The sequence below is a fragment of the Ammospiza nelsoni genome, chromosome 5 (genome assembly GCF_027579445.1).
Source record: "Ammospiza nelsoni isolate bAmmNel1 chromosome 5, bAmmNel1.pri, whole genome shotgun sequence".
Classification (NCBI taxonomy): Eukaryota; Metazoa; Chordata; class Aves; order Passeriformes; family Passerellidae; genus Ammospiza; species Ammospiza nelsoni.
In genome coordinates, this window is record NC_080637.1 from 34,899,241 (window position 1) to 34,923,472 (window position 24,232).

The window sequence follows — 24,232 nt, forward strand, 5'->3', positions numbered from 1 at the left end:
GTGAAGACCAACAAGCTGTTTCAGAGTTAGGAGAGCAAATACTGGATTTATGTATGGTGAGACCTCATGTAAAATCGGCCCTGATTAAAACCAGTGACACTGGGAAACTGGGGATTCTGCTGTGTGGTAAAGCTTTGGGAAAGGGAAACGATATGCTCAGGGACTCTGCATCTGTATCACCATGCTGATGAGTACAAATGATCACATCTTTCTGCTAGTTTATTGTGTAGTTTGGGTAAAGATTGAACTTCTTGCTTTAGAGGCTGTTAAATGGAGTAATTCTGTGTATTTTGGGAGTAGGTAATTATTGGATATTTCAATACAAGTAATGATCAAAGTTTTTTTAGCTAGTCAAGTATACTTGCCAGTGTGTTTCCAAACATGCCTATATCCAAAATTGTAAGTTTGTTGGACCACTTGGGCAGATTGATGAGATAATTTTTGTGCATTTGGTAGAAATAAGTCTTCCTAAAGACTATTCATTAAAGTTTTCACTGGTCATTTACAGTGTAATCCATACTGATAAGGGCTCAACTTTTTTTGCCAGGCAGTAAGTTATTTTAAATGTTTGATGGGTACATGTTCTATTCACTCACCTTTTCTCTTTGCCTCATAGGCTTTCTGTTATACAGCTTTCAGTGTTTAAGGGAAAGATGAGACTGTGACAGGGTGCCTCTGTCACCTTAGTATGTATAAGCAAGACTCTAAAAACAGTTACAGAAAATATTTTAAATACTATTAATATGTAACATTAAAAATGTTTAGGACATGTTTGTGTTTCCTAAATATGGACCTTTGGACTTGCTAGCTGTCTTATCTCCAAGAACACAGGTTTTGTAAGAAACGTAAGCTAATTGGTACAGCATGTCTTGAAAGTTTCTTTATTTCAAGGTCTTCCACCATTATGTTTTCTTCCCTTGTCTCTTGAACTATTGCAGAGAAAGTTTTTAAAGATAAAAATTAAAAAGTGAATTTGTCATCACTGTGCTGACCATAAATAAGATGTAGCTGTAGTTTCTTAGGAAGCATTGTTTAAGCTAAGTTTACTGACAAACTGTACTCTTTCCCTTTTAAAAGCCTGTAGCAATCAAATGTGTGTTTGGTGTCTTCACAGTTTAGGGTTAGAAAGGTTATAAGCAGTACAATATCAGGTAATACCTCTGTAAGTGTGGAATTGCACACAAAACCCCCTCATAACTTGTACACAAATTAAGGATGAAGCACAAGGTACTTACACTGTGTTATAAGCATACCAGTTTAAACATAGTTGAAATGAATCTGCTCATTGCCAGTTCTTGGATGCAGAATATTTTCATTGCATGGGAACAGAAAAAGCAATATAGCTATGCCTTTTTATGGCAGACATTAATTATCATGTGTTTATTCTGTGTTTAATTATTTGGTAGTTTCTCTAATTAATGGTTTAAAAGGTTTTTTCATTTTCAAACATTCTATCAAGTTATCTCATCTTGAGTGTAAACTAAGTTTACTAAAGTGTAAACTTTTTTTTTCCATGTAGCCAATAAATTTTTGTGTAAATATTTATTAACTGTAACTTCTAATCATAGAACTTGTTTAAGATAAAACAGCTCAGGAATCTGGAAATATCCGATGTCTCTTACACACAAGAGAGCACCTCAAAAATAACTGCATTTCTTCACACAATAAAACTGTATTTTGTAATGGTAACTAGTAAAAGCCAGTCTCTTCTGTGGACAGTGGTAGTTCAGTTTAGCTGGTTTAGGCTTTTTGTGTATCATTCCTTGGACTTCTCTGAGCAGTTGAAATGTGCTATAGGGAATGAGATGCTGTAACTACTTTACAGGATTTTGAATATTAACAATGGGAAGAAGCAATTTCCCTTATTTCAAAAAAGCTGGTAAAATATATATTCACTGCAGAAGTGCTAATAAGCTGGAGTAGAGAAATATAACAAAGGAAATCAGTACTTATATATGTTACTGCTTTGAGTTTTCACCTAGAGAGTCAATCTAGAAGGGGCTTAGTGAGTCAGTTATCTGTTGGATTTGGTTTTCAGCTTGCATTCCTCTGTACTTGAAGTCTAGTTTAAGATGTTGAGTCATGTATAAATACTACATTTAAAATACAAATCTAGTTCTTAGAATTGAGGGAATTAGAATAGATTTTGTTTTCTTTCCACTCCTTTCTAAGTAAGTGCCAGCAAGCTTTATGGGTTTGTTATTTAAATGGGATTTGTGCCAAGTCATATTACATTTCATGTTTTTAAACAAGTGGTTCTGGTTTGCTAGAGACTGCAGAGTTTTTACCCACAAAGGGCTGTACTTTCAGCATCTACAGATAACTGGGTTTTGTGTCCTCTTTGGGCAGACTTCTAATACTCTGAAACAGCAAGTTGGCTGAATGAACTATCTAACTAAACTTACCTGTCCTCTTCTGGAAAATTGTCGTATTGGAGTGGTATCCATTTTGCTTGCTGGAACTGCTTTAGAATTAAGTTCCATGTCCCGTGGATTGGTCAGAACCATAACTTTTAATTATTCTGTTTAACAGAACCTGCCTAAATCTGAATTCTTCTTTTTTCTGTCCTTTGTTTCAGGTTTTCTGTGACTTTTCATGGACAGTAAGATTTGGCTGATAACTTAACTGGAACATGGAATAAGTAGCTATAAAGATGTATCTGTAGGCAGGGTTTCAAAGAGCATTTCTCTTTGTGGTGCTGTGGGTGTAAACAGTGCCAGCCCCTGACTTGTGTTTGACTGTTCATGTGGTGAACCTGATCAGCAAGCTGGTCCAGGTTAAAAAAAATAGCCGAGCAAGGAAAACAATGAGCAGTTATGAGTGACCTGCTGATGTTTGGAAGTGATGGGTAACTGAAAAAAATATTTCTGGAAAGGAAAACCTGAGACAGCTGGAATTCAGGTGGTTATGGGATTTTATTATTATTTTGTATTTTATTTCTCAGTAGAAATAAATGGTATGTTACGTACATATAGGTAGAGATGTATTAGCTGGAGGAAGAACATAAGTCAGTTTATCCCATTGCAATTCTCCATTGCCTCCTGCAAAGAGCTGCTTGAACTGCAGGAGAGAAAAAGAGGGATGGGAAGATGAAATGAACCTTGAGATTGTGAGCTTCATTTTGAGGGTTGCTAGTTTAGGAGATGGTGGCTGACTTATGAATAGGGACTCTTCATAAAGGAGACAGCTTGTCTGCTTTAGCCAATACTACCTCAGAATCAACAACTCACATGGAGGTCTGCAGGGTTTTCAGAGCTTCAGAATTCCATTTGTTTTGGTTTCTTGCTTGCAAGGCCTTTTTGAAGTTTAATAATAAAAAATTACCAGCAGAGCTACTGTTTGGACCTTATAAGCTAATGATCTCTGCCAAGTGGTACTACTTCACTGTCCATTAAATTGCACGGCTGGCATATGCTGTCACAGAGTGTGATCAGTTTCAGTAGTGATTTGTGAGAGAATCATATAAATATGAAGAATTAATGTAGAATACTGTACACATGCTGGCCCCCCTAGCTTCAAATGTATATGTTTTCCACTGTGGAAGTTCATCAGAAAAAACCACAAACTGTATAGCTGTGGAGGGTAAATTTTGGAGACTTCAGTCCCAAGTAAAGACAAGACCCTGTTGTGTAATTTATAGATAGCATTTTCAAAGAGTGCTGTGGGTTCTGCTTTGATGTTGTCATGGTTAGTAATGGTAGTAAAGTTTTGGCATCTTCAGCAGTTTCTAGAATTAATTCTTTATGAGAAAAAATGGGCATTCAATATAGCCATCAGATACTAACAAAATGGATGGGCAAGGGCAAGCTTGTTCATGCTAGCTATAAATCAGTTTATTTTCCATATGCAAAAGTATTTGGAGTTTTAGTGTGGTATTTAAACTACATCAACCTCTTTCTTACTATCTAGAAGTTACAGAAATTTGCAGCACAGAAGACTGAGGCACAAAAATAATAGAGAAACATATAGCCAGCGTGAACTCGTATTTAGAGATCCCCACTGAATGCAGTTGTAGAGAAACAAAACATCTGTATGCTGGCTTTGAGGCTACAGTGTTTCAGGTGATATTTGACACACTGCAGTGCTTGGAATTCCCCATGGCCAAGAAGAGAAGGTGTGTGAAGTTAGTCTGAAGCTGAAACTTAAGGCTACTGTGCCTGTGCTGGGAAAGTTCAGAGCACTTCTTTAGGCCTTTCACTTAGGAGGTTGTTTTTTGTTTTTTTTAAGCCTAGTTGTGTCATTCTTGCTTATTCAGTCTTCATAGGTACTTAGGAATCCAAATCTTGGATATGATTGCTTTGTGAGAGCATGTAGTGCACACATTCTGGCATCATAGTTGTTGATTAGAAAATATGCATGTGTTACGAAAATGAAAAACCATAAAGGTTGTTTTTTTATCCTTAAATATCTGCCACTTATGACAGTAGGAAATCATTTCAGTGCAGGAAAGAGAATGTGATTTTTCTGTGTAGTCAAATGTCCCAGTGCTTCTAAATGTCATGTGACACACAGAGTTGACTAAGAACTTCAAAATGGGCACCTTCACTGTACAGTCTTTCAGTCTAAATAGATGGGACAGTAAAGTGCATGAAGATTAAGCTACAGTAATGTCTTGGGAGGAGTTAAATTTTTCATAAAGAAGAAGAAAATCAGATTGGTTTTTTCCTTCCTTTTTCCCACCATCTCAAATCCTGTCATCCCAGGCCATACTCTTCTAGGAAATAGAGTTTGGTAATAGAAATTCAAAAAGGTGATCCAGGGAAAAAAAAATTATGTAAATAGTAGCAAATAATGAGGTCCACAGTTGATGGTATTGAGGCATTCTAAATAGTGGCTGTGTTTGCAAGCCATATGTTCATTCTCATATTACAATTCCTTATGTTGAAAAGTAAAAGAGAGCAAGTGGTTACTCAGGCTAACTTTGTAATGAAACCAATGGTTCTATGACAATTATTTTATCATAGAAATCAGATTCTGAGTTTTATCTTTTTAGGAAGAATGGCTTAACATAATTCAGTGCAAGATCCTATGGGAGGGCAAGGTGGTATTTGTTTCTCTGAACTTCAAGTTACCTGAGATGCATTCTCTGACAGATTTAATTTGCTTGCACTCTTGTGTCCACTTGCTCACTATGCAGCCAGACTTGTGCCAAGGTGGTTTAGCCAGCATCTGTTGTGACACAGGACAAGAAAAAAGCTGTAAAATCTTAATGGCATTTCTGGCATCTTTATTGACTGGCAATGTCAGAATGACTTTTGCATGATCTTTTATATGTTTTAATCGTCATGAGATGTTGTGATATGCTTTTCTCAATCTTCAGCTTCCATGAGTCACAGGAGGGGCATCTGTTAATTTTCTGTTTTATTTATTTCATATGTCTTAAATATGTGTCAGTAATCTGTTTTGGGGATATGGTAACAGGAAAAGGAACAATATACACAGTAAGATGCAAACTTGTATTAGCTGCAGGCTCTTCCACTGGTGGCTGTTTTGATCAGGCCTTGCTGCTGGGAGCACTCCTGTGGGAATGGTGCTCTTCCTTATCTGGGCAAGCTAAGCTTTAATCCTTGTCCTGCTCCTTGTTCTGGTGTGTGGATATTGACATGCATGTGCTAACATCCACATTTCTATTGATACATATTCTCCTAATAGTACTTTTATAGCTTTAAAAAATACTAAAAGGACAGTTATGCAAAGCAGACAATGTGGATTTATAAAAAGGTATGTTTATTCTTTGTTAGAACAAAATGGTGCCTGATCTTAACATTGAACAGCAGTTGTCAAATGTGATGTAAATCATCCACAACAGAATCTATCTTTGTAGGGCTCTGTATTGAGAGAAGTAGGCTAATACAGATGTTTCTGTAGTGTTTCAGCAGTGATCAAGGACACATTTTATAAGACCCTAAAAGGAGCTTTTTAAACACATGGAAGTATAATATAAGGAAGTGGACCTTTTAGTTGTGGTAATTATGGAGAACTATGAATAAAGGTTGTTTTGCTTCATGAAGCTTTGCTCTCCATTGTACAGGTAGATCAAACTAGTATATAGTAGCTCCCATCTCAAACAGAAGAATAATTTTTAGGGCATGGATCAACTTGACTAGTGGGGAGGACGTTAAATCACTAACAAATAAGTACTCAAAGAGGTAGTTGTTTACTGACATAAAATTGACTGTAAGAGATTCAGCAATCAAAAGGAGAAAATAATTGCTTGGATTCAAAAATGTGATTATAATTGGGTTTTACTTAAATCTGCCATGCACATCCTAATAATCAGAATTTTAATGAGTTGGTGTAGCCCAAAGCACAGACAGACTTCTACTCAATCAAGTTACCATGATGTAGCAAATCAGCTACATTAACTAAATGTTTTTATGCTCTTCTTCACTGTGAATACAAAGAAATAAATTTAATTTAAACTTGCTTTTTGGCAGATGCATTTCAGTGGTGACAAAAGATACCCTTAAGACTGTGGATTTTGTTTCAGTGACCAACCTGCATAGTTTTGATTTAGAGGTTTAACTAACTGTTGTTAATCTTTCCCTTTTATGTAGTGATATGGGGCCACAGGGTAGGTAAGTGTAAATGATTATTAGAGTGTCTCCTTAAAGTGGAAAGAAAAAAATGTATGAGAAGCACATGAGGAGATATGTAAACAGAACTAAGAAAATTGTGAGCCTTTCAGAAGTGATGGGAAGAGTTCTGTGTGGAAAATGGAAAAGTGGTCATTAAAGAAGCCAAGCTATTTTTTAATAGCTTTAATGAGATCTTGGGAGGATTCGGTTGTAAGTTTTCCAAGAAATAAAAACCATATATAAAAGCTTGATGTTCAGGTAAGGCCAGATTCCCTGTATCCAAGTGCTAAGAACTTGCTGATAGTGGAAGCAATGGACAGATGAAGAAGGGCATGTATGGAGAATACATACTAAAATGATATACAAATTGTGTTTGTTTATTTATTTATTTTAATAAAACACAGTGGCATGGTCTCAGCTTTGATAACTTATTGCTGAATCTGCTTAAGATTTCAGTAACAAAGACCTCGTAGGCTTTCCAGAGTAGTTTCTATTAATGTATTAGAAAATTGTGTGTAAAACATGTCAAAAACATGAAAGCAGAACTTAACCCTTCCTGAAATGTTTGAACAAACAATATTTCAAGGATTAAAATATTGCAAAATATAAACTCGATGCCATTTACTTAATGACAAGATTTGGCACTTCACTGGCTTTTGAAGACTTGGCAAGAGTAGCAGGCCTCAAGTTGTACAAGGCATTTGTGGTTAAATATTGGAGAACTGACTCACTATTTAAACAATTTCAAGTCAGGCTTCCTTTTCAAGAATTAAGCTAGATTCTTCTTCCTTGGCCCCATTACTTAATTATTGTAGCCTTCCACTATATTTTCCCATCTCATCGCCTTACTCCTTGATCCTGTATCCAAAAAGCATTTCCATAGCACAGCTCTTAAAACTTCAGTCCCATTTCTGCTGGTTTATTGTTGTGTAAAAATGACGCTTTCAGTATATGCTATTTCTTAGAGGATGTTTTAAAAGAGATTCAGATTTTCCAAGAATAAAATAATTTATAATGCTTGCCTGTTTAACATAGTGTCATGGTTTGGAGTTTGGTGTTCTGCTATTTCTTGTAAAAGGATGCAGTTAATCTGGCAGACATTCACAGGAAACAGTTTGGTGGTGTGGATCTAGAGAAATTGTTTTACTAAGAAATGGGAAAATATTTGCATGTGTGTAAGTTGTTTTAAAAATGATACCAAGTAAAACATAAGTCTTGTTTCTCTGGAAGTTTGGTGTAAGAGGATCATTTTTTGGAGAGTGATTAAAGAGTAGAACAAGCAATAATGTCCCACATCCTCAGAGGGACAAATGGGGATGGTAAAGCAAACAGCATTTGTGTTCCTGTTCAAGATTGATGTTCATTAAAGAACTAGAGTTTTCAAAATGCACTGAGGTTGTTCATGTTCATTAAAAACCTAGAGTTCTCAAAATGCACTGAGGTGAAAATTTGAAACTACTTTTTAAAGCTGTATGTGTATGTGTGTCTATGTGCACTAGTTGAATAGAGCAGTTGTACCAACCTAGTACCTGAATGAAATGTGTGATTACCCTTTATATTGCATTGGGACAGGCCTAAGTATGGGGGTACCACATCTCAGGATAAGGGAATGCAGTTCTTAGAATGTCATGCTAGAGCAAAGTGGAGAGGTGTAGGATTGGCGTTATGTAAATTGGTCTTAAGCGCCATGAAGTATTTAGGGTTGGCACAACATTGCTGCCTGCTGCAGTTCTCTCTGCTCATCTTAGCTCAGCTACTTGACCTGGTCTTTAATCTTCACTTCTGTGGTAATTGTGGTGAATATAAAAGCTTTTCTGTCAGAATGAACATGTGGGTTTTTTTAAGGAATTACTGTTGAACAGTGTTCCTGCAAATGTTTAACTATCTCACCTAAATTTGAGCATTTTGCTGAAATGATCACTTTTAAAGAGAACTGTAAAGAATTAATTTAATAGTAGCATACCATTTCAAATTTTTGCATAATGACTCTTCAAGATCAGTTGCTAGTTCTGTATTTAAACAAACAACAAGGCTCCAGTGCTTCATTTTATTCAATTTTAGTTTTATTAAATGATATTGGCTATTTTTATATGGCTCTAATAAATATGAAATAAAAAGTTGTTCATTTTGAATCCAAATATATGGAAACATATACAGCAAAATAGGTCAAGTTGTGAGGTGATCTGAGTGTTAAAAAGCAGGAGTAAGGAAAAAAAAGTCTCCTGTGAGTTTGAGGAGCAGGCAGTTGGCAGCAGCAGAAGGTGCTGCAAAGGAATGCTGCTGAGAGGGCGAGTTCTGGTGTGATCCTGCATCAGCCTCCTCAGGGCGTGTTCAAAGAGGCTCTGAGGGCACTGCACTGAAATGGCAAGCTGGTCTGCTCAAGCTGGTGTGTGGTTGCAATAATTTTGTTTTCATTGGAGCCAGAAAGCTTTTACAGTTTAGCTTGGGTTATGTCAGTTTTGTTGTTTTGTTTTTGGTTTTTTTTTTCCTTTGGAAAGAGCTAAAGAGATAAAAGGGGTGTACATTTATTGCTGTGTTTTGATCATAAGTCTGACAACATGCTCATTTAATGAAAATATTGAGTGAAAACTCCACCTGTTAGCGTAAGCAAAGTTACAAACTAGATTTTGCTGCTTCACCTCAACCCTTAGTACTTTGTTTTCCCTAATTGCAGCCAGCAGCACCAAACTATTTCTCAGCATGTTTAGTTTCTTCTTGGATCTCCTTCATTGTAGTTTTTAACTCTGCTATGGTTTGTTAGTACTGCTTTTTTCATCCTTCTAAGGTACTGAGGCACTTTCAATATTAATTTTCTTAGTAATTGTTGCCAGGTGGATGAAGGGCAAGGACTATGTCTGACCCTGGTTCATTTTGCTTTGCTATTGAACCTCCTTCTCCCCAAAACACATTTGCTTCTTGGGTGTGAATTGTTGTCACATTGCTGTTTGTCAGACTGTGCAAGGCAAGAGCCTTCCAGAACACCTGAAAGAAGATGAGTAGATTTGAATGATGGCATTTTGTGCTTATTTTGCTGTATTTCTCATGGGGTTTCTCCCTGCTCTTCTGAACATTCATATGCCATTAAACCCCTGTGTTTCCATGGGCCAGCGTTCCAGCTTTGGCACATCTTTTGTCTGTTGTGACTCCAAACATTCAAGTCAATCTTTGCTGATGTACAGATGTTGCTTTTTTTCTTTTTGGTAATTATAAAGCCAAGAAGTTCTTATTTTGACCATTGGGGAAATAAAGCTCTTGGATTTTAAGGCCACACTCAATAATTACTAGCTTTATTTTGGTGCTTCATCTCTTATGTACATGTGAGGTCTGGTACGTGGGAGTCCCATGTACCAGAAACATTTTGTTTCCAATTGAAAAGCTTGGCTTCGTGGCAGTGAAGATGTGCTAGCCAAAATAAACAGAAGGTCAAAGTATAGGTTATCTTAAGTCTGAGTAGGACACCAGGTTTCTTAAATCATGTAGAATTTGCCAGCATGGATTACATCACAACTCTAAAGACCTAGGGTATATCACATTTGGTACAGAGGTTATCCATTTAATTGGTTGCATTAGCCAGTTGTGAAATGGGCAGTTTTCAGCTACCAGCAAAATTCAAAAGACTGACTGCACTATCATTCAGCATCCTTCATCTGTATTCTGAAAAGAATAGCATGCCAATAAAACAGTAATTGTCTTGCTAAATAACATTTTTCTTATATGTGAAATTGGTTTATCTCATTTGTCTGCTGTCTTACACTTTCATGCAAAGTTTCTTTTGTGTGGAAAGCTGAAAGGCGCTTTGCTGTAGTGACTACTCTGGTTCATGAGGAGAGCATGTAATGAGTTACTTAGAAATTTTCTATGAATAACCTGAAATGTTCAGATTTATACTCTCAGTTTCAATTTAATCTCTGAGGCAACACTTTCCAGGTGAAATTGTCACCTGCTGTAGAAAAACCATTGACATCAAGAATTGCTCAGAAAAGGAGATGAGAAAATGAGTTAGAATGTATCTGTAGGGATTTGGCTGTGATTTCTTCAAGTATTTGCCATTTGAATGTGAGATTGCAGGATGGGCAGGTGTGCTGATGCTTGCTGTAATACTAAATTTGGGATACTTTTCTGAATCCCTCTAGAAATGTCAACATCCAAATTCTTGAGGGTCAGGAATTTGGAACTTTGGGAGGAAGTTCTCCAAGTTAGTTTTGCCTCTTTCAATGTGTTCAATTGTCTAGCACATTATTTGTGATATTTACTCTATTGTCTAGTTTAGATGTAGTTTAGACAGCCAATGTTTGGACTCTAAATGGAATGACATATGACATATGACTAAATGGAAAGACATAGCAGAGGGCCTAGCACTGTGGCAAGCTAGTGCTTTGGAAGGTCACTTTTTCATTTGAAAAGACTGTGCAAAAGATGGGTTAACAGACAAGGCACCCTTGCTTCTCCCTGCCTCTTCTGAGGTGTGCTATGGTTTGGGGTTCTTTCTCTGCCTGATTTTTAGGAGGTTTGTGAGAGGAATTTATGTGTACAGAAAATATCTGCTGAAGTTAATGTTCGATTCTGCAACCAGAGCACTCAGGACTAAGCTAAAATCAGCTTTTAGATCAGCTTTGCAACCACGAGCTGACTTGAATGGGGTGACTTTGAGCAAATGAGGAGTAGGATAGCAGCATGTCCGTGTGGCCTTTCTTGTGTGAGGGGAATACGTGCCTTGTTCTCATCATTGCCAGCCTGGAGAGACTGCAGAATTGCAAGTGTTAGAATATCTGCAAGCTTTTGACTGTGTTGTTCTTTTTAAAGTATCTACTCTTGTTTACACTGATGCCTTGTCTTCCTCGACTTGTGAGAGATTAGCATAACTTGTTGGCCTTGCTTAATCTGTGAGGGAAAGAGCCACATTTTACTTCACAAAGCCAAGTAATAAATCTTAGTGAAGTTACAGCAGTTCCTTCCTTTCACTCCCATTAACAAGGTTTAGATGAGTTTGGTCCTGGTTTCTCTTGCCTGGGATTTTTACCTGGCAATGCAGTAATGAATGTGTTAGGGATAAGCAGAAGATACCCTCCATGCCTTTCCCCCTCCTTGCAGAACTGCATCCAGCCATCACTCATGCTTTGTGAGTGGGAAATTACAGCTACTAAATTTGACATTGTAGACATAACTTAGGGTTGTGACTGTTGTGACTGTGGAAATGTCTACTTCTTGTATATTTAAGTTTGGGTAAATATTTTGCAATCTGGGAAAATTTTAAAAAGTCCCGAACTGAATAAACAGCCAACTTGTGTTTGGAAGCAACTGTTTGGAGAATTTTGTTATTGCTTTACATTTAAAAGAAGTTAGGTACTGCAAATTTGTGTGCTTTATTTAATCAATTATAAAACTCAGCTTAGATTGTTTAAGAATCATTCTTAGGTAACTGAAATAGGCTACTCTGCTTTAGGTAGCCAAACCATGTAAAAGGTTTAAAACTGTGCTAGAAAAATACCAAGGTAAAGACCAGTGCAAACATACCTGCATTAGGATAGCTTGCCTATGAACATTTTTATTTTAATTATTTTTCTAATGACTACCTCCTAAGATTTCACTGGAGTGGGTGGGTCAGGTTTTCTGCTCCCTCTTTCCATTTGCTTCTTCTGAAAATTTTAGTAGGGGATTTGGTAAACTTCAATCCCAGTAGTTAGTAAAGTGGCTAATTTTTCTGAAAACTGGGTGGATGTGACTAAGGCTGTGATTCTGTCCCCAGCTGGCTCTGGCACTTGCTGTGCTCTCTGCTAGCTGATTTGGTATGCTAAGCCAGCAGAAATCTAACCTGACTGAAACCACAGTTTAATAATACCAGCTAGATTGGGTGGGGTCATTCCATAACCAAAACTTCACCTTGCAGAGGGATAGGTACACAACTGTATGCAAAAATACATCTCTGGCAAGCAGTTCAATAAGTTTACCTTTTGGTATCTTTGTGAAATCTAGGGTTTAGTTTCAAGTTAAGTATAAGTTGTTAATTATTTCCTTTTTTTAATATCTTATTGCAGAGCACTCACAAATTTGAGTTGATCATCCTTATATGTTAATCAGAATGGCTTTATTGGGTTACACTTGAAGTATCAGTTTGTCCAGTATCCTGTTTCTGACAGTATATAGTAAATTCTGAGAGCCAATAGTAAATATATAGGGAAGGGAGTAGTAAGAAGGAACATTTTTGATTGTTCGTTAAGACCCTTCTAAGCATCTGCACCTTAGAGACTTTTTGAGCAAGATATGACATCCTTGAGTTTAAAAGTTCTTCTTGGAGCTTGCATCTGTCCAATTTACTTTCTGAATCTTTAACATTTTGGAACTCATTCCCACAAGACATTGCAGATCTGCTTAGCTACAGATCATGTGCAAGAAAGAACTTTTATGTGTTTGAACCCCCCCTTAATAATGTCAACTGCTGTTCCCTAATAGTTGCATTTGGAAAATAGTTGTGCTTTATTTATCTTCTCTTTGTCACCTATAATTCTGTACTCATGCTCTGTGTGCTCCTTTTTTCAGGCTGAGTTGTCTAAGTAGCATATTTCTGCTTTTACTCTGTGTTTTTTGACAGGGGAGCCCTGATGGCATACATTACTACATCTGGGGCTACGCTATGGATTCACACAGTAGAATTGTATTTTTGGTTTGGCACTTTTAAGACTTTCCAAACAGTTATGTTTCATTTGCTTTATGATAGCTGTCCAGCTAGAGTTTCCATTGGACAGCATGATTATGTGACTGATCTTTCCTAACAGACAGAGCTCCTTTGCTAGGAGTGTTATTTTTGCATTTGCCAGTGTTGAATTTCTGGTAATCTCTTGCACAATCCCTTCACAAGTAAGAGGGTTCTGCAACTGATGGAATCATGCCTAGGACCTGGAAGCAAATTAGGACTACATTACATGTGATGTTATGCAAAAACGCAGAGAGCTTTGGTTTGCCAAGATGCTTTTAATCCAGGGGTAAGACTGGGGACAGCTGATGAATACAAAGAATTGCAGTAAAAAATGTGTAAGCAAAGCTGCAGTGGTCTCAAAGAAGTTTGCATAGACATAATAATAAAGTATTATTGTGAGAAATTAGCCCTTTTATTGAGTTTAATAAGCAGCATCAAAGGAAACATCAAGTGCTTGTTTGGCAATTTTACAAACTGAGAACAGAGACTGCCAGCTGTTAGCATGATGGAAGCAGCAGTTAGCTTTAAGTCTTAGATGTGAGTGGATAGCTAGTGTGAGAATAATCCAGGGGGTGGGGAAGTAAAAGCAAGCAATTTATGGTTAGTGTCATGGAGCAAGAATCATGAGGGAAGCAGAGAAAGGGTGATGTGTTAGCCATACAAGTCAGCATTTGTGTATGTTCAGCAGGATAAGCAAGAGGGAGTTAAATAGAGTGAGTTGTACATGTTCTTCTGTTTGTCTGCTGTGGGTTGGGTTGGGTTGGTATGCACTGAGGATAACGGGAGCTTCACATCTGTCATTTCCACACTGAACTGGCTGTGCAGTGAGTGGAGAATGAATGGAGTCCCCAGTGTGACAGGCTGCATTGCAGAAAGGAGTGCCGGATTAATTTCTTCCATAGCATTGAAATGTCAGGGCAACTCTGAGCTCAGTCTTATCTAAAACATCGTGAAGACCTTGCTTGACATAATACTTGCAAAATAATTATAAACAAAAGCATGTCTTTTTCTTAGTTTACTAACTGTCATCTCAAAAACAAGAGAAAAAATGTTATTTTTATTTACCCTTCTAGTTCTAGGTCCAATGATTAGTTCTGTGACAAGACAGCATGACACTTTGAGTATGACAGAAGCCCTGATGCTGCAGCAGAGGCTGGGAATATTAATGGCCAAATCTAGGTGAGTGATTTTTAATTCTGCCAGTTCCCTAGCTGTTTAATTTCTTCCTCATAGCCTTTGTTCACATCTCTCCTTTGAAGCAGCATTTCAGTTCTTGGTTTTCTGAAATATTAATATTAGAGCATACTTGAGACAAAATAACAAGCTTGTAGTATGATTATTGATTATATACCCTTTCTTTGTTGTTCCTGAGGTACAGAGGCTGTGCTTCAAAAATCTTGATATACACAATATACTACAGCTTTCTTCTTGCAACTCTAGTGATTTTTTTTTCTCCAAAGTGCTTTGCATTTTAAGTTCTTTTTTTTTTTTTTTTTAAGTTTTTTTTAAAGCAGCAGCACCTGTATTCAACAGACTTGGTCAGTTATTTCATGCTGAATGCATAGAAAGTCTGATACTAACAGCATGCAGCTATGTAGTTCTGTTTTCACTACAAAAAACATTTGAGGAGGTCTAAGTCTGGGCTTTATTAAGTGCATACATATTTACTAAGGCTGCTTGAGGCATATGCCACTACATTGTATGGAGCAGAGTATTCTCTGTTAATCTGCCCTGAGGCTATTGTCACTTGTTGCTCCTCATAGCAGGGGATTCCCAGGGTAAACAGCACCGTGGCAGGAGGCTGACAAGGACATCTGAACATTGCTGTAGTGAGGCACTGAGGGGTGGGTGCCAGGGTAGGAACCAGGATCAGGTGTTACTACCTGTAGCTCCCTTTCTCAACAGAAGAGAAAGAACAACTATTACTGCTCCTACTACCACTATAAAATTTTCAAAACTTCACAATGGAAAAAGAAAAAAAAAAGTTTGTGTGTAGCATAGCTTCTCTCTGCAGCAGTAGAAGCAAATGAGCAATGCCTGGTTTTATTTTGAGTTGGGGAAAAAATCTTTGTCAATATAATGCATGTTTTCATGTTATGGACAGAAATGACATTAAAGAATCATGATTTTGAATAGGTGTCTGGTACTTTGCCTCTTTATCACTGGATTAATTGGAGCAATATTGTTACCTCTGCAGGGGATTCTTGGTGGCTGATTTATACAGTCTCTAGAGTAGGAGTCTCTCTTGAGTGGCTTTTCTGATGAAAAAAAGTGGAAAAGTTAACTGCTCTTCATTGTATACTTTGCATCTTACCCCTTAGCAGAGTAAGGAGCTACATGAATACTACTGCTGCATGCTAATACAAATGTCTATCTAGAAACCAAGTCATGATTTTCTTAAGATGATAACATAGGATTTTTTCCCCTCTAGTCAGGAAAACTTATCAGTCCATACTGTCTTCATTCTTCTCGATTTCTAGTGTTGTATCTCTTGTTGACATAATATAGTTCTCTTCCAGGATTTTTCATGTGTGTAGTGGAAATTTTAATTCTTATCCAATATAAAGATTATGTATATGGATTAAGTTTTCTTTTGTCAGACTTTCTTGTATTTAAGAAATGTGAGACTTAACCCCTTTTTCATGGTGGTAGAGGATGAAACAGCCAGTTGCGAGACTTTGTTCCGTGAACATTTTATTAAACTGTTTTGTGAAAGTTTTGTCATACACACAGAAGTCTTTAAATGAAAATACCAAAAATACCAAGGTGTTTTTTTTTGTTTCATTACTTTAGCCATGCTGTTCAGTGTTACCACCTTTTACTGTTTTAAAACGAATGTGTAACACAATTTAATCCAAATAGAACTTAACAGAAATAAGGAAATCCCGAGTTTTAAAATATTTGTGTTGAATGTGGGTTTTTTTCCTTCCCGTGTCTTTGATTACATAGTTTGGTATACACTGCCATATGGGAAATATTCTGAATTGGAAGCACAGAGCCTTACTGCATGGCTGCCAGCAGAGGGCTGCCTGCAGGCCTGGAGCCCCAGGGCTGCCAAAGCCTGGGCAGCCTTATGGGCTTTGCTGGTGCTTGGTAACCCGCTACCGCCCAGGGCTTCTAGGGGTGTCTCTAGTGCTGTGCTCCTGAGCCAGGGAGTGCTCATTTAGGTGGAACTGGAATCTAGGTAGCTGCCTGGTGTAAGAGTCTGGTTTAGGAAATTAAAATCTTGCACAGTAAGTGGTTGGGTTTTTGTTTTTCCCCCAAGCTGCTGCCATGGGAATTAAGGTGACAAATCAAATGAGTCTGGTAGTAACCTCAAGGTGAGTTACTGGTAGGACTTTAACAGCTTTGTGTTGCCACTCCTTACTGTCAAATCCAAATAAACTATCATATCTCTAGTATCTACATTGACTTTTTTATTAAATGTGACTGGAAGATTCATCATGAAGAATTGTCAGAGTAATTTGCATTGGCTTGTTTGTTGATGATACTTCATTTTTACTTCAACTAGATGATAATTTTGTTCTTGTTTTTTTTTTTTCCCCTTTAGAGATCAGATGGTCTTCTGAAGAAGTCATGGGTAGCTGTTGTAGCTGTCCAGATAAAGAAACTGTCCCAGATAACCACCGAAACAAGTTTAAGGTATGCAGCTGGTGTGATGTGCTGTGAACTACTTTGTTGTTTTCTTACAGACCACGTCTGTGATTAAAAAAAAAGTAATGAGAATAGAGTGCAAATTTCTGAACAGCTGAAACACTGCAGTTGCAGGTGCCTGTGGCTACAGGTTTCTCTTGAGCCTTTGAGAAACCCTCTCTTCTCAGCAGTGACAGGAATTCCCTAGACAGGGTAGGCTTGTTAGGACAGTTTGGATCTTCAGGAAAGAGAAGAAGCGTGTGATTTTCATCCGTCTCCATTTCAGTTGGTAGAGCCCAGCTAAGGAGTGTTGCCTATGGAAGGTTACATTAGGAAAGGAGTCCTTAGCATAAGGGAATCAGTAGCTTTTGGGGAAGTGTGATTATGAACCTGAATGTGGAATCATCAATAGAAAATTTTAGGACTACTGATTTGACTTGAAGGTCGCTACTGATTATACATTTTGAAAACTTTTGTCCTTTATGTGGAGAAATGTTATTTCTACGTGCCCTTTTGTCTCAAAAATCTCTGGAATTTATAAGCCTGTGAACACTTGTTCATGTGCTTGACATGTTGAGCATGAAGCAGCTGAAGTCAGTGACTGTAAGTCAACATGTCTTTGCATAGGTCACACAAGTCAGATTTGCTTCTGTGCTCCAAACTGTCTCTGTGAGTTGACAAAGGAATGTAATGCTTCCATAGTGAAAACTGATTCATGTGTTGCCTTAGGGCAACCATAAAATGAGCTTTAAAGCCATGGGAATTTCTGGAAATATTTAATATTATCAGTTAAGAAAGCTGAAGGATAAAATAGATTTCTGTTTTCTTGCTCTTTATGCATCACTTTATGTAACTAGTTCCTATTTTTCTCCTTGTAGAATTTCTCTATTGTTTGTTTAGCGGGGGGGTAGGGGAGGGAGAGATGAAGGAATGTAATCTGCAAAATGAGGAAAATGGGCATAAGCCTCACAGGCAGATGAAATGATTCCTAATTCTTTTCAACTAACTAGATTTCAATTTGAAAATGTATTTTTTAAGGAGTCACATTAATTCCGTAGGGATTTTTTTCAGTAACTTTTTTATTGATTAAGAAAGAATCCTACTAAAAGCAGCATTGTAAGGTAAAATAGGGGGGAAATATGTATTGTCCAAATTCTATAAAGGATGCAGATGACCTCAAAACTGGCCTAAAAGCAGAAAGAGCAGGAGTTTAGCTTTATATACATTTTTTCACACAAGATAACTATAAGGTATTTGAATTATTTGTTGACTTTAAAAAGGCAACAAAATGTCTAAAACTGTTGGCTGATTCAGCACAGTGCAAGGCTATACATGTATGTGAAGGAAGCTTTATCTTGGAGCCACTTACCCTTTCTCATTCCTTTTCCCAACTGTAAGCAGAGTTATATGACAAAGCAAATATTTTTTTTCAGAAATGGGGCTCTGAAAGATTCCATTATCTGAGGTATGCCTTATCCATGTGGGAATACTAGAATATGTACATAAAGCCAGTTTAAAAAAAATTTAACTTACAAATCTCTTCTACTTTAAATTTCTCATCAGATTTTACAGTAATGTTAGGCAGCCTCATTTGTATTGTTTTTAAATAAGTATTATTTTAATTTTCTAAATTCTGGGTTAGGATAGCACAGAAACTAGTTTATGAAGTTGTTTTTTTGGTTTTTTTTAAACATTCACTTCAAGGATTGTAACTAATACAATAGCACAGATGAAGTCTACCAGCCAGGCATTAAGAGTATTAAAAATGGTGTTGTTTCTCAAAAGAGTAATTACCTAATGCTTTTTAACTTCTTTTTTATAGGTTATTAATGTGGATGATGATGGTAATGAACTGGGTTCTGGCATAATGGAACTTACAGATACAGAACTAGTTTTGTACACCCGCAAAAGGGACTCTGTCAAATGGCACTACCTCTGTCTCCGTCGCTATGGCTATGACTCAAATCTTTTCTCTTTTGAAAGTGGTCGAAGGTGTCAAACTGGACAAGGTATGTGGAAATTTTGTATATAAAGCTTCTTGCAAGTTTATTTGATGTTGGAAGATATTTGCCAGTCCTTTGGCAAGAGTTATAAAGGCTATAGTTCTGTATGTGAATGTGGTTTATGGAACAAAAATTACCTTATGAGGAATGGTCTTCTGGTAAAATGAGGATTTGAGTTGCACGTGGTTTTTGGCATTTGTAGGTCTGGAGGACTTCAAGGTTCTATGTGAGTATTCTTTTGGTCAACTTAGGAGGTGGTTTTGACAGGGAAATTCTCCTGCCTCAGAGGTTGACTTGACCTCCAGGAGAGGCAGTAGAATCTGAAACTCTGAAGGAATGCCTTCAGAATTCAACAAATTCTCTATTTTTAAGGTTTTAAGAGCCTGGAGCATTGATATGAACAGGATGGCCCCAGCTTATTATTGTCTTCAGTAATGCACTGGTATTTCGTCCTCTTCCTAAAGCAAATACCACTTTCATTAATATCAATGACATAATTCTCAAATTTTGATGGTTTTGTATGAGGTGTGTATACTTCAGCTATGCTCAATTATTTTTTGAGTGGCTTTCGTCAGAAAAAGATGGTTACCTTTCCAGTAGCCAGACCATGCCTGCCTTGGCCAAGGTTGGCTCCCTCTGAGAATATTTAGGTGTTTCTGTCTTCCCTGCAGCAGTCCCTGAGGGACTGAGTTGTTTCTGTTGAGCTCTCAGCCTTGTTTTGCATCTTCCTACTGTGAAGTAGCTGTGTGTGCTTGGAATTCTTATGCATTCATATGTTGTGAAGTTAAGTTCCAATGTTCTTCTGGATTTTTGGCATTTACCAGTGTTCTTATCAATAATTTTAAATATTAAGAAATCACAGGTTTTGTTTTTTAATTTTACTGTTAAAAGGTCAGTAAGATTAAAGAATTGGGTCACATATAAACCTAGTCAATATTCATTGTCCAAGCAAAGGTAAAGGAAGAAAAGTTTTTTTTTTTTAAATGGGAGTTTAAAAGGCACTCTCAGTTCATCTCCTAATGAGAAATGGAGATATTTTCAAACATTGAAATATACTCCATACTAAACTAAATTTTCATAATTCTTAAAGTAATAAACTTTGTTTTGAAGATAATAAATTTAATGTGTTTTGCAGTTGAATTTACTGTTTCTTCTGAACATTGAAAACACATACTAAAAATACTTAATTGAAATACTAATTTGAAGGTTGTTCTCTACAGTCTATTAGCAAGTCTGCAAAATCTTACACCAAGTCTAATTGACTTCTCCACTTTCCTTATAATTTTTTCCTCTTTTTTTAATAACGAGATTAAGCAGGCTGTGTAAGCAGCAACCCTTTTCTCCCTCTTTTGTTTCTTGCCTTCCTTATGTAATACTAAAATCCTGTGAATATTGGGAAAAAAGAAATCTGGCAGAAAATGTTCTCTGCTGCCCTTTTGCAATGGAACATTGTTCCTGAGACCTACAGTGGGTTTTGTGGGCACAGTTGTGAAACTTCATCTTCACTTCATGGGATGACCAAGTTTTTCATTTGAGAATTCCCTGAATACTGTCCAGCAACTTCTTACATTAGTCAGTATTCTTGTTTCTGTTCTTCCTTTAATATCAAGTTATTTCTGTTGTTAAGCTGTGAGCAGCAATGATGGTGAAACATTGAGTTTGTGCTAGGTATTAAAAACCTTGCAGACACGTCTTTGCACCACATCTAACAGATAATTCAGGAATTTAAAAGCTGGAGAAGTTGGTATGTCACCATGTTGTGTGACAGTTCACATTGCATTTAATATGAATGTATTTAAAGGCAGCTGAATTTCTCAGAATCTTTTTAAAGTTTGTGAACCTAGAGTTTTAAAAAATTCTGGGTTTTGTTCATTAAGATTTAAATATCCAGTGTGAATGTTCAGAAATATACAAAATATTACACATGGTCTATTGTACATGGCTGGATTAGGGGTCAGGACATAGCGTAGTAGAAGTTCTATAGCTGCAGTGTTGCAAACATGAAGCTTATTCAGTGCAGCAGCTGCATATTAATTGCTGAGCATTGTTCCTCGTAGCCCATTTGGTGTATTTCCAGCTGGGGTTGTGTGAACTTCTGCCATGTGAAGCATTTCTGGTGGTTCTGATCTGTCACAGCTCTGCATCCCTAAATAAATATATGATGGTAGTAATTGCCAGCATATTCACATAACTGCACTTGCAGAAGTGGCTATATAGGTAGGTACTTTTCAGTAAAGAGTGTTTTAAGATTGTAATACTCACTTTAAAAAATGAGCACCTGCACCCACGTTTAACAAGCGTGTCAACTTTAACTTCATGCTTTCAATGGAAGAATAATCCAAAGCTGCGCCTTTGCTGGTGAGGGTAAGTTGGGACACTCCCTGCTGTTCAAAGGCAAAGTGGCACAATACACACGCAAAATACACGGTATTGCTGCTAACTTTGTGTTCTGTGTCTATCCTTTAGCCTAAAGCAATTAGTTTGTTACTGTCTGTTTCACACAGTTTGTCTTACTAGCTTTTCATTTTAGTCTTCTTAAAGAAACTGAATTTATATCCAGTGTTTAAATCCTTTTCTGTTGTGCAGGTATCTTATTTTTGTGGTAGTTTAATAGAAATCTGATTTAGGAAATACAACTTTGTAGCACCTCTGTAGTTTAATTTAATGTATTTAAATGCATATTTATTTAACAGGTATCCTTTTTATTAGCTTTAAAAAAAAAAAAAAAACAAAAACCAACTTGGTTTTTTCCCCTCATTTAGCACTCAAAACTTATTTTTGCTCCTAACTGAATTGGTTTTCTGTTCTTATTTAACTTTTGGTGCATGGGAACCTTATTCTTCTATTAGATAACCACTTTAAAGGTTGTCACAGTAATTTTGTGTGTTTTGGTGCAATAAAAATTTTGTAACGCTTTTGCTTCTTTAACAGGTTTTCATTATGAGGATTCCAGTTCTATTCCTTGCAAGTTATATATATTGTAAGGCCTGTTTCTGAGTTACAGGGTTTTGATTTTTCTTTTGGATGTATTTATAGGAATCTTTGCCTTTAAGTGCGCCCGGGCAGAAGAGTTATTTAACATGTTACAAGAGATAATGCAGAATAACAGCATAAATGTGGTAGAAGAACCAGTAGTAGAAAGGAATAATCATCAAACTGAGTTGGAAGTACCAAGAACCCCTCGAACACCTACCAGTAAGTATGGTTCTACTGTCAGATGACATACCTGAATGTAATTTAGTTAGCTGAAAATAGCATTTGATTTGAATTTAATCTTTAAGTAATTAAAAAGAAGGCTAATTTAAAGCTAAGAGGTAGTAATGCATTCTCTCGAGGTACTTGCTGAGGATTATCTTCAAGAAGTAAGTTTTGGGAACTTAATTGTTGCATAAGAACACTTATGAATACACCTATTGAATTGCTTTATGATATGTCAACAGGCTTTACCTGTAGCATTTCAGAGAAATGTTAATGCTGGGCAAGATTTCAAATTTTTGATTAGGGGAAAAAATACTGTTTAAATCACATGTGCAGTTGGTTTGGAATCTTTCTTCTGCTCTGAGCAGGATGAGTGAAGTATTTATCTAAAATTTTCTGGTATTTTTGAAATCTCAGGCAGATGGCTTGATATTTGAAACTAGGAATTCCAGTTTATTGATGATTTCAGAGAAATGGAAGCTTAGATAAAGGAGTCTCTGTTTGTCAGGGGGAGATGTTAGTGGGGGAAAGAGAAGTTGGAGGGAGTTTACTGGGTGTGTAATACACCTAGTTTTCAGTGGCTGCTTCATAAATGTGTTCTGGTAAATACTGGGATGCTGTTCTGTTTTCCATTTCCTTCCTCCAAGCAAAATTGAGCTTTGTGAATGCTTAATTTTGTTTTACATATTTTACTTTCTCTTTTGAAAATTAAACTTAAGATGTAAAGTATCTTATTCATATACAGTAAAATGTTCTATTTTAATATGGTGGTTTTGGCTGTTTTCTAATTGAACCAGCTCCTGGATTCAATGCACAAAGTTTACCCAACGGCTATCCCAGATACCCATCTTTTGGAGATGCTTCATCACACCCTTCCAGCAGACACCCTTCTGTCGGCAGCGCACGCCTCCCCTCTGTTGGTGAAGAATCAACACATCCTTTACTTGTAGCAGAGGAGCAAGTGGGTGTTCTTTTCCCTTTGTACAACTGAGCTTCTACATTGCTTCAGATTTTCCTAATGATTGTTCTGTTGGCTTTCACTTGTGTCTCAGTATCAGGTGTAAAGTATTCCTACAGAATTTTAACTGCCTCAGAAAAGTGTTTGCCTTGCCTCTTTAAAATGATAATTTGTAGAATGGCTTGCTGAGGAATTTATATTTTATATAAAAAAAAGATAGAGAAGGTATGTATTTGCATTATATATACTCTTTCCAAAAATTTCAGTAACTATTTTTAAACATGAGTAATTGTACATTATAATGAGAGATCCTGGTCAAAAAGCTTCTTTATATGTAAGTCTTCTATTTGCCAAATAGAAGTCATGGAATAATTTGCGTTAGAAGGGACCTCCAGTCTCTATATCAAAGTTTTAAGTTAGAGAAAGCTGCACAGACCATTGTCCTGGCCATGTTTTGAGTACTATGGGCAAGGGGATTCCACAGAATCTGAGCCATGTGTTCCAGTGTTTCACCACTGCTGTTGTGAAATCATTTCTCTCTAATGTTTCTCTAATGTTATCAGATTTTTGCCTGTTACATCTAATGTTGGCCTTTTGCTAAACATCCCCAAAAAAGGTCTGGCTATGTTTTTGCTTTCTCTTTTAGGTAGTTGAAAATAGCTATTAGGTGGTTCCCTGCATTCTCTTAAAATGGAACTAAGATGGTGTCCTCAGCTTCTCCTTGTATGTCATGTGCTCCAGCTCTAGTCATGGTCCTCCAATGCACCAGCCTCAGATTGGTGCTGTCTGTTGTTTACTCTGGAGCTCAGGTTCAGTCTTGTGAGAGCTGAACTGATGGTAATAGTGACTCTCCTTAACTTACTGGCTGTGCTATTGCTAGCACAAACCAGTGCATGTTTGGTTTTCATTGCTCCAAGAGCAGACTGATGACTCATATTCAGCTTACCATCCACCTGGATCCCTGAAGTTTTGCTGCAAGGCTGTTTTCAATCAGTTGGTATCTGGCCTGTACTGTTGGTATTGTTTCATACCAAGCACTGGATCTTCTATTTGCTGTTGCTGAACTTCATAAGGTTTCTATGAGGTTGGTTCTCTAGGCTCTAGAGATCCCTCTCAGTGGAAAGACTGAAAACTGGCAACTGAAAACTTCTCTCATCATTCAGGTTGC

The 24,232-nt window shown here is 37.0% G+C and overlaps 1 protein-coding gene across 2 annotated transcripts in view; it reads left to right on the forward strand.

The window, feature by feature from the left end:
* Positions 1-24,232, forward strand: part of FRS2 (fibroblast growth factor receptor substrate 2) — a 50,169-nt gene that overhangs the window by 17,125 nt on the left and 8,812 nt on the right. Inside the window, exons 2-6 of one of the 2 annotated variants that reach the window (XM_059471764.1) lie at positions 14,346-14,451; positions 16,823-16,914; positions 18,728-18,914; positions 21,945-22,103; positions 22,904-23,067. In XM_059471764.1, the coding sequence (XP_059327747.1) occupies positions 16,849-16,914; positions 18,728-18,914; positions 21,945-22,103; positions 22,904-23,067 (576 nt within the window). In that variant the 5' untranslated portion in view covers positions 14,346-14,451; positions 16,823-16,848. Of the gene's footprint in view, positions 1-14,294; positions 14,452-16,822; positions 16,915-18,727; positions 18,915-21,944; positions 22,104-22,903; positions 23,068-24,232 lie in introns of those variants that run through there. The other variant, XM_059471763.1, reaches the window with a different exon arrangement.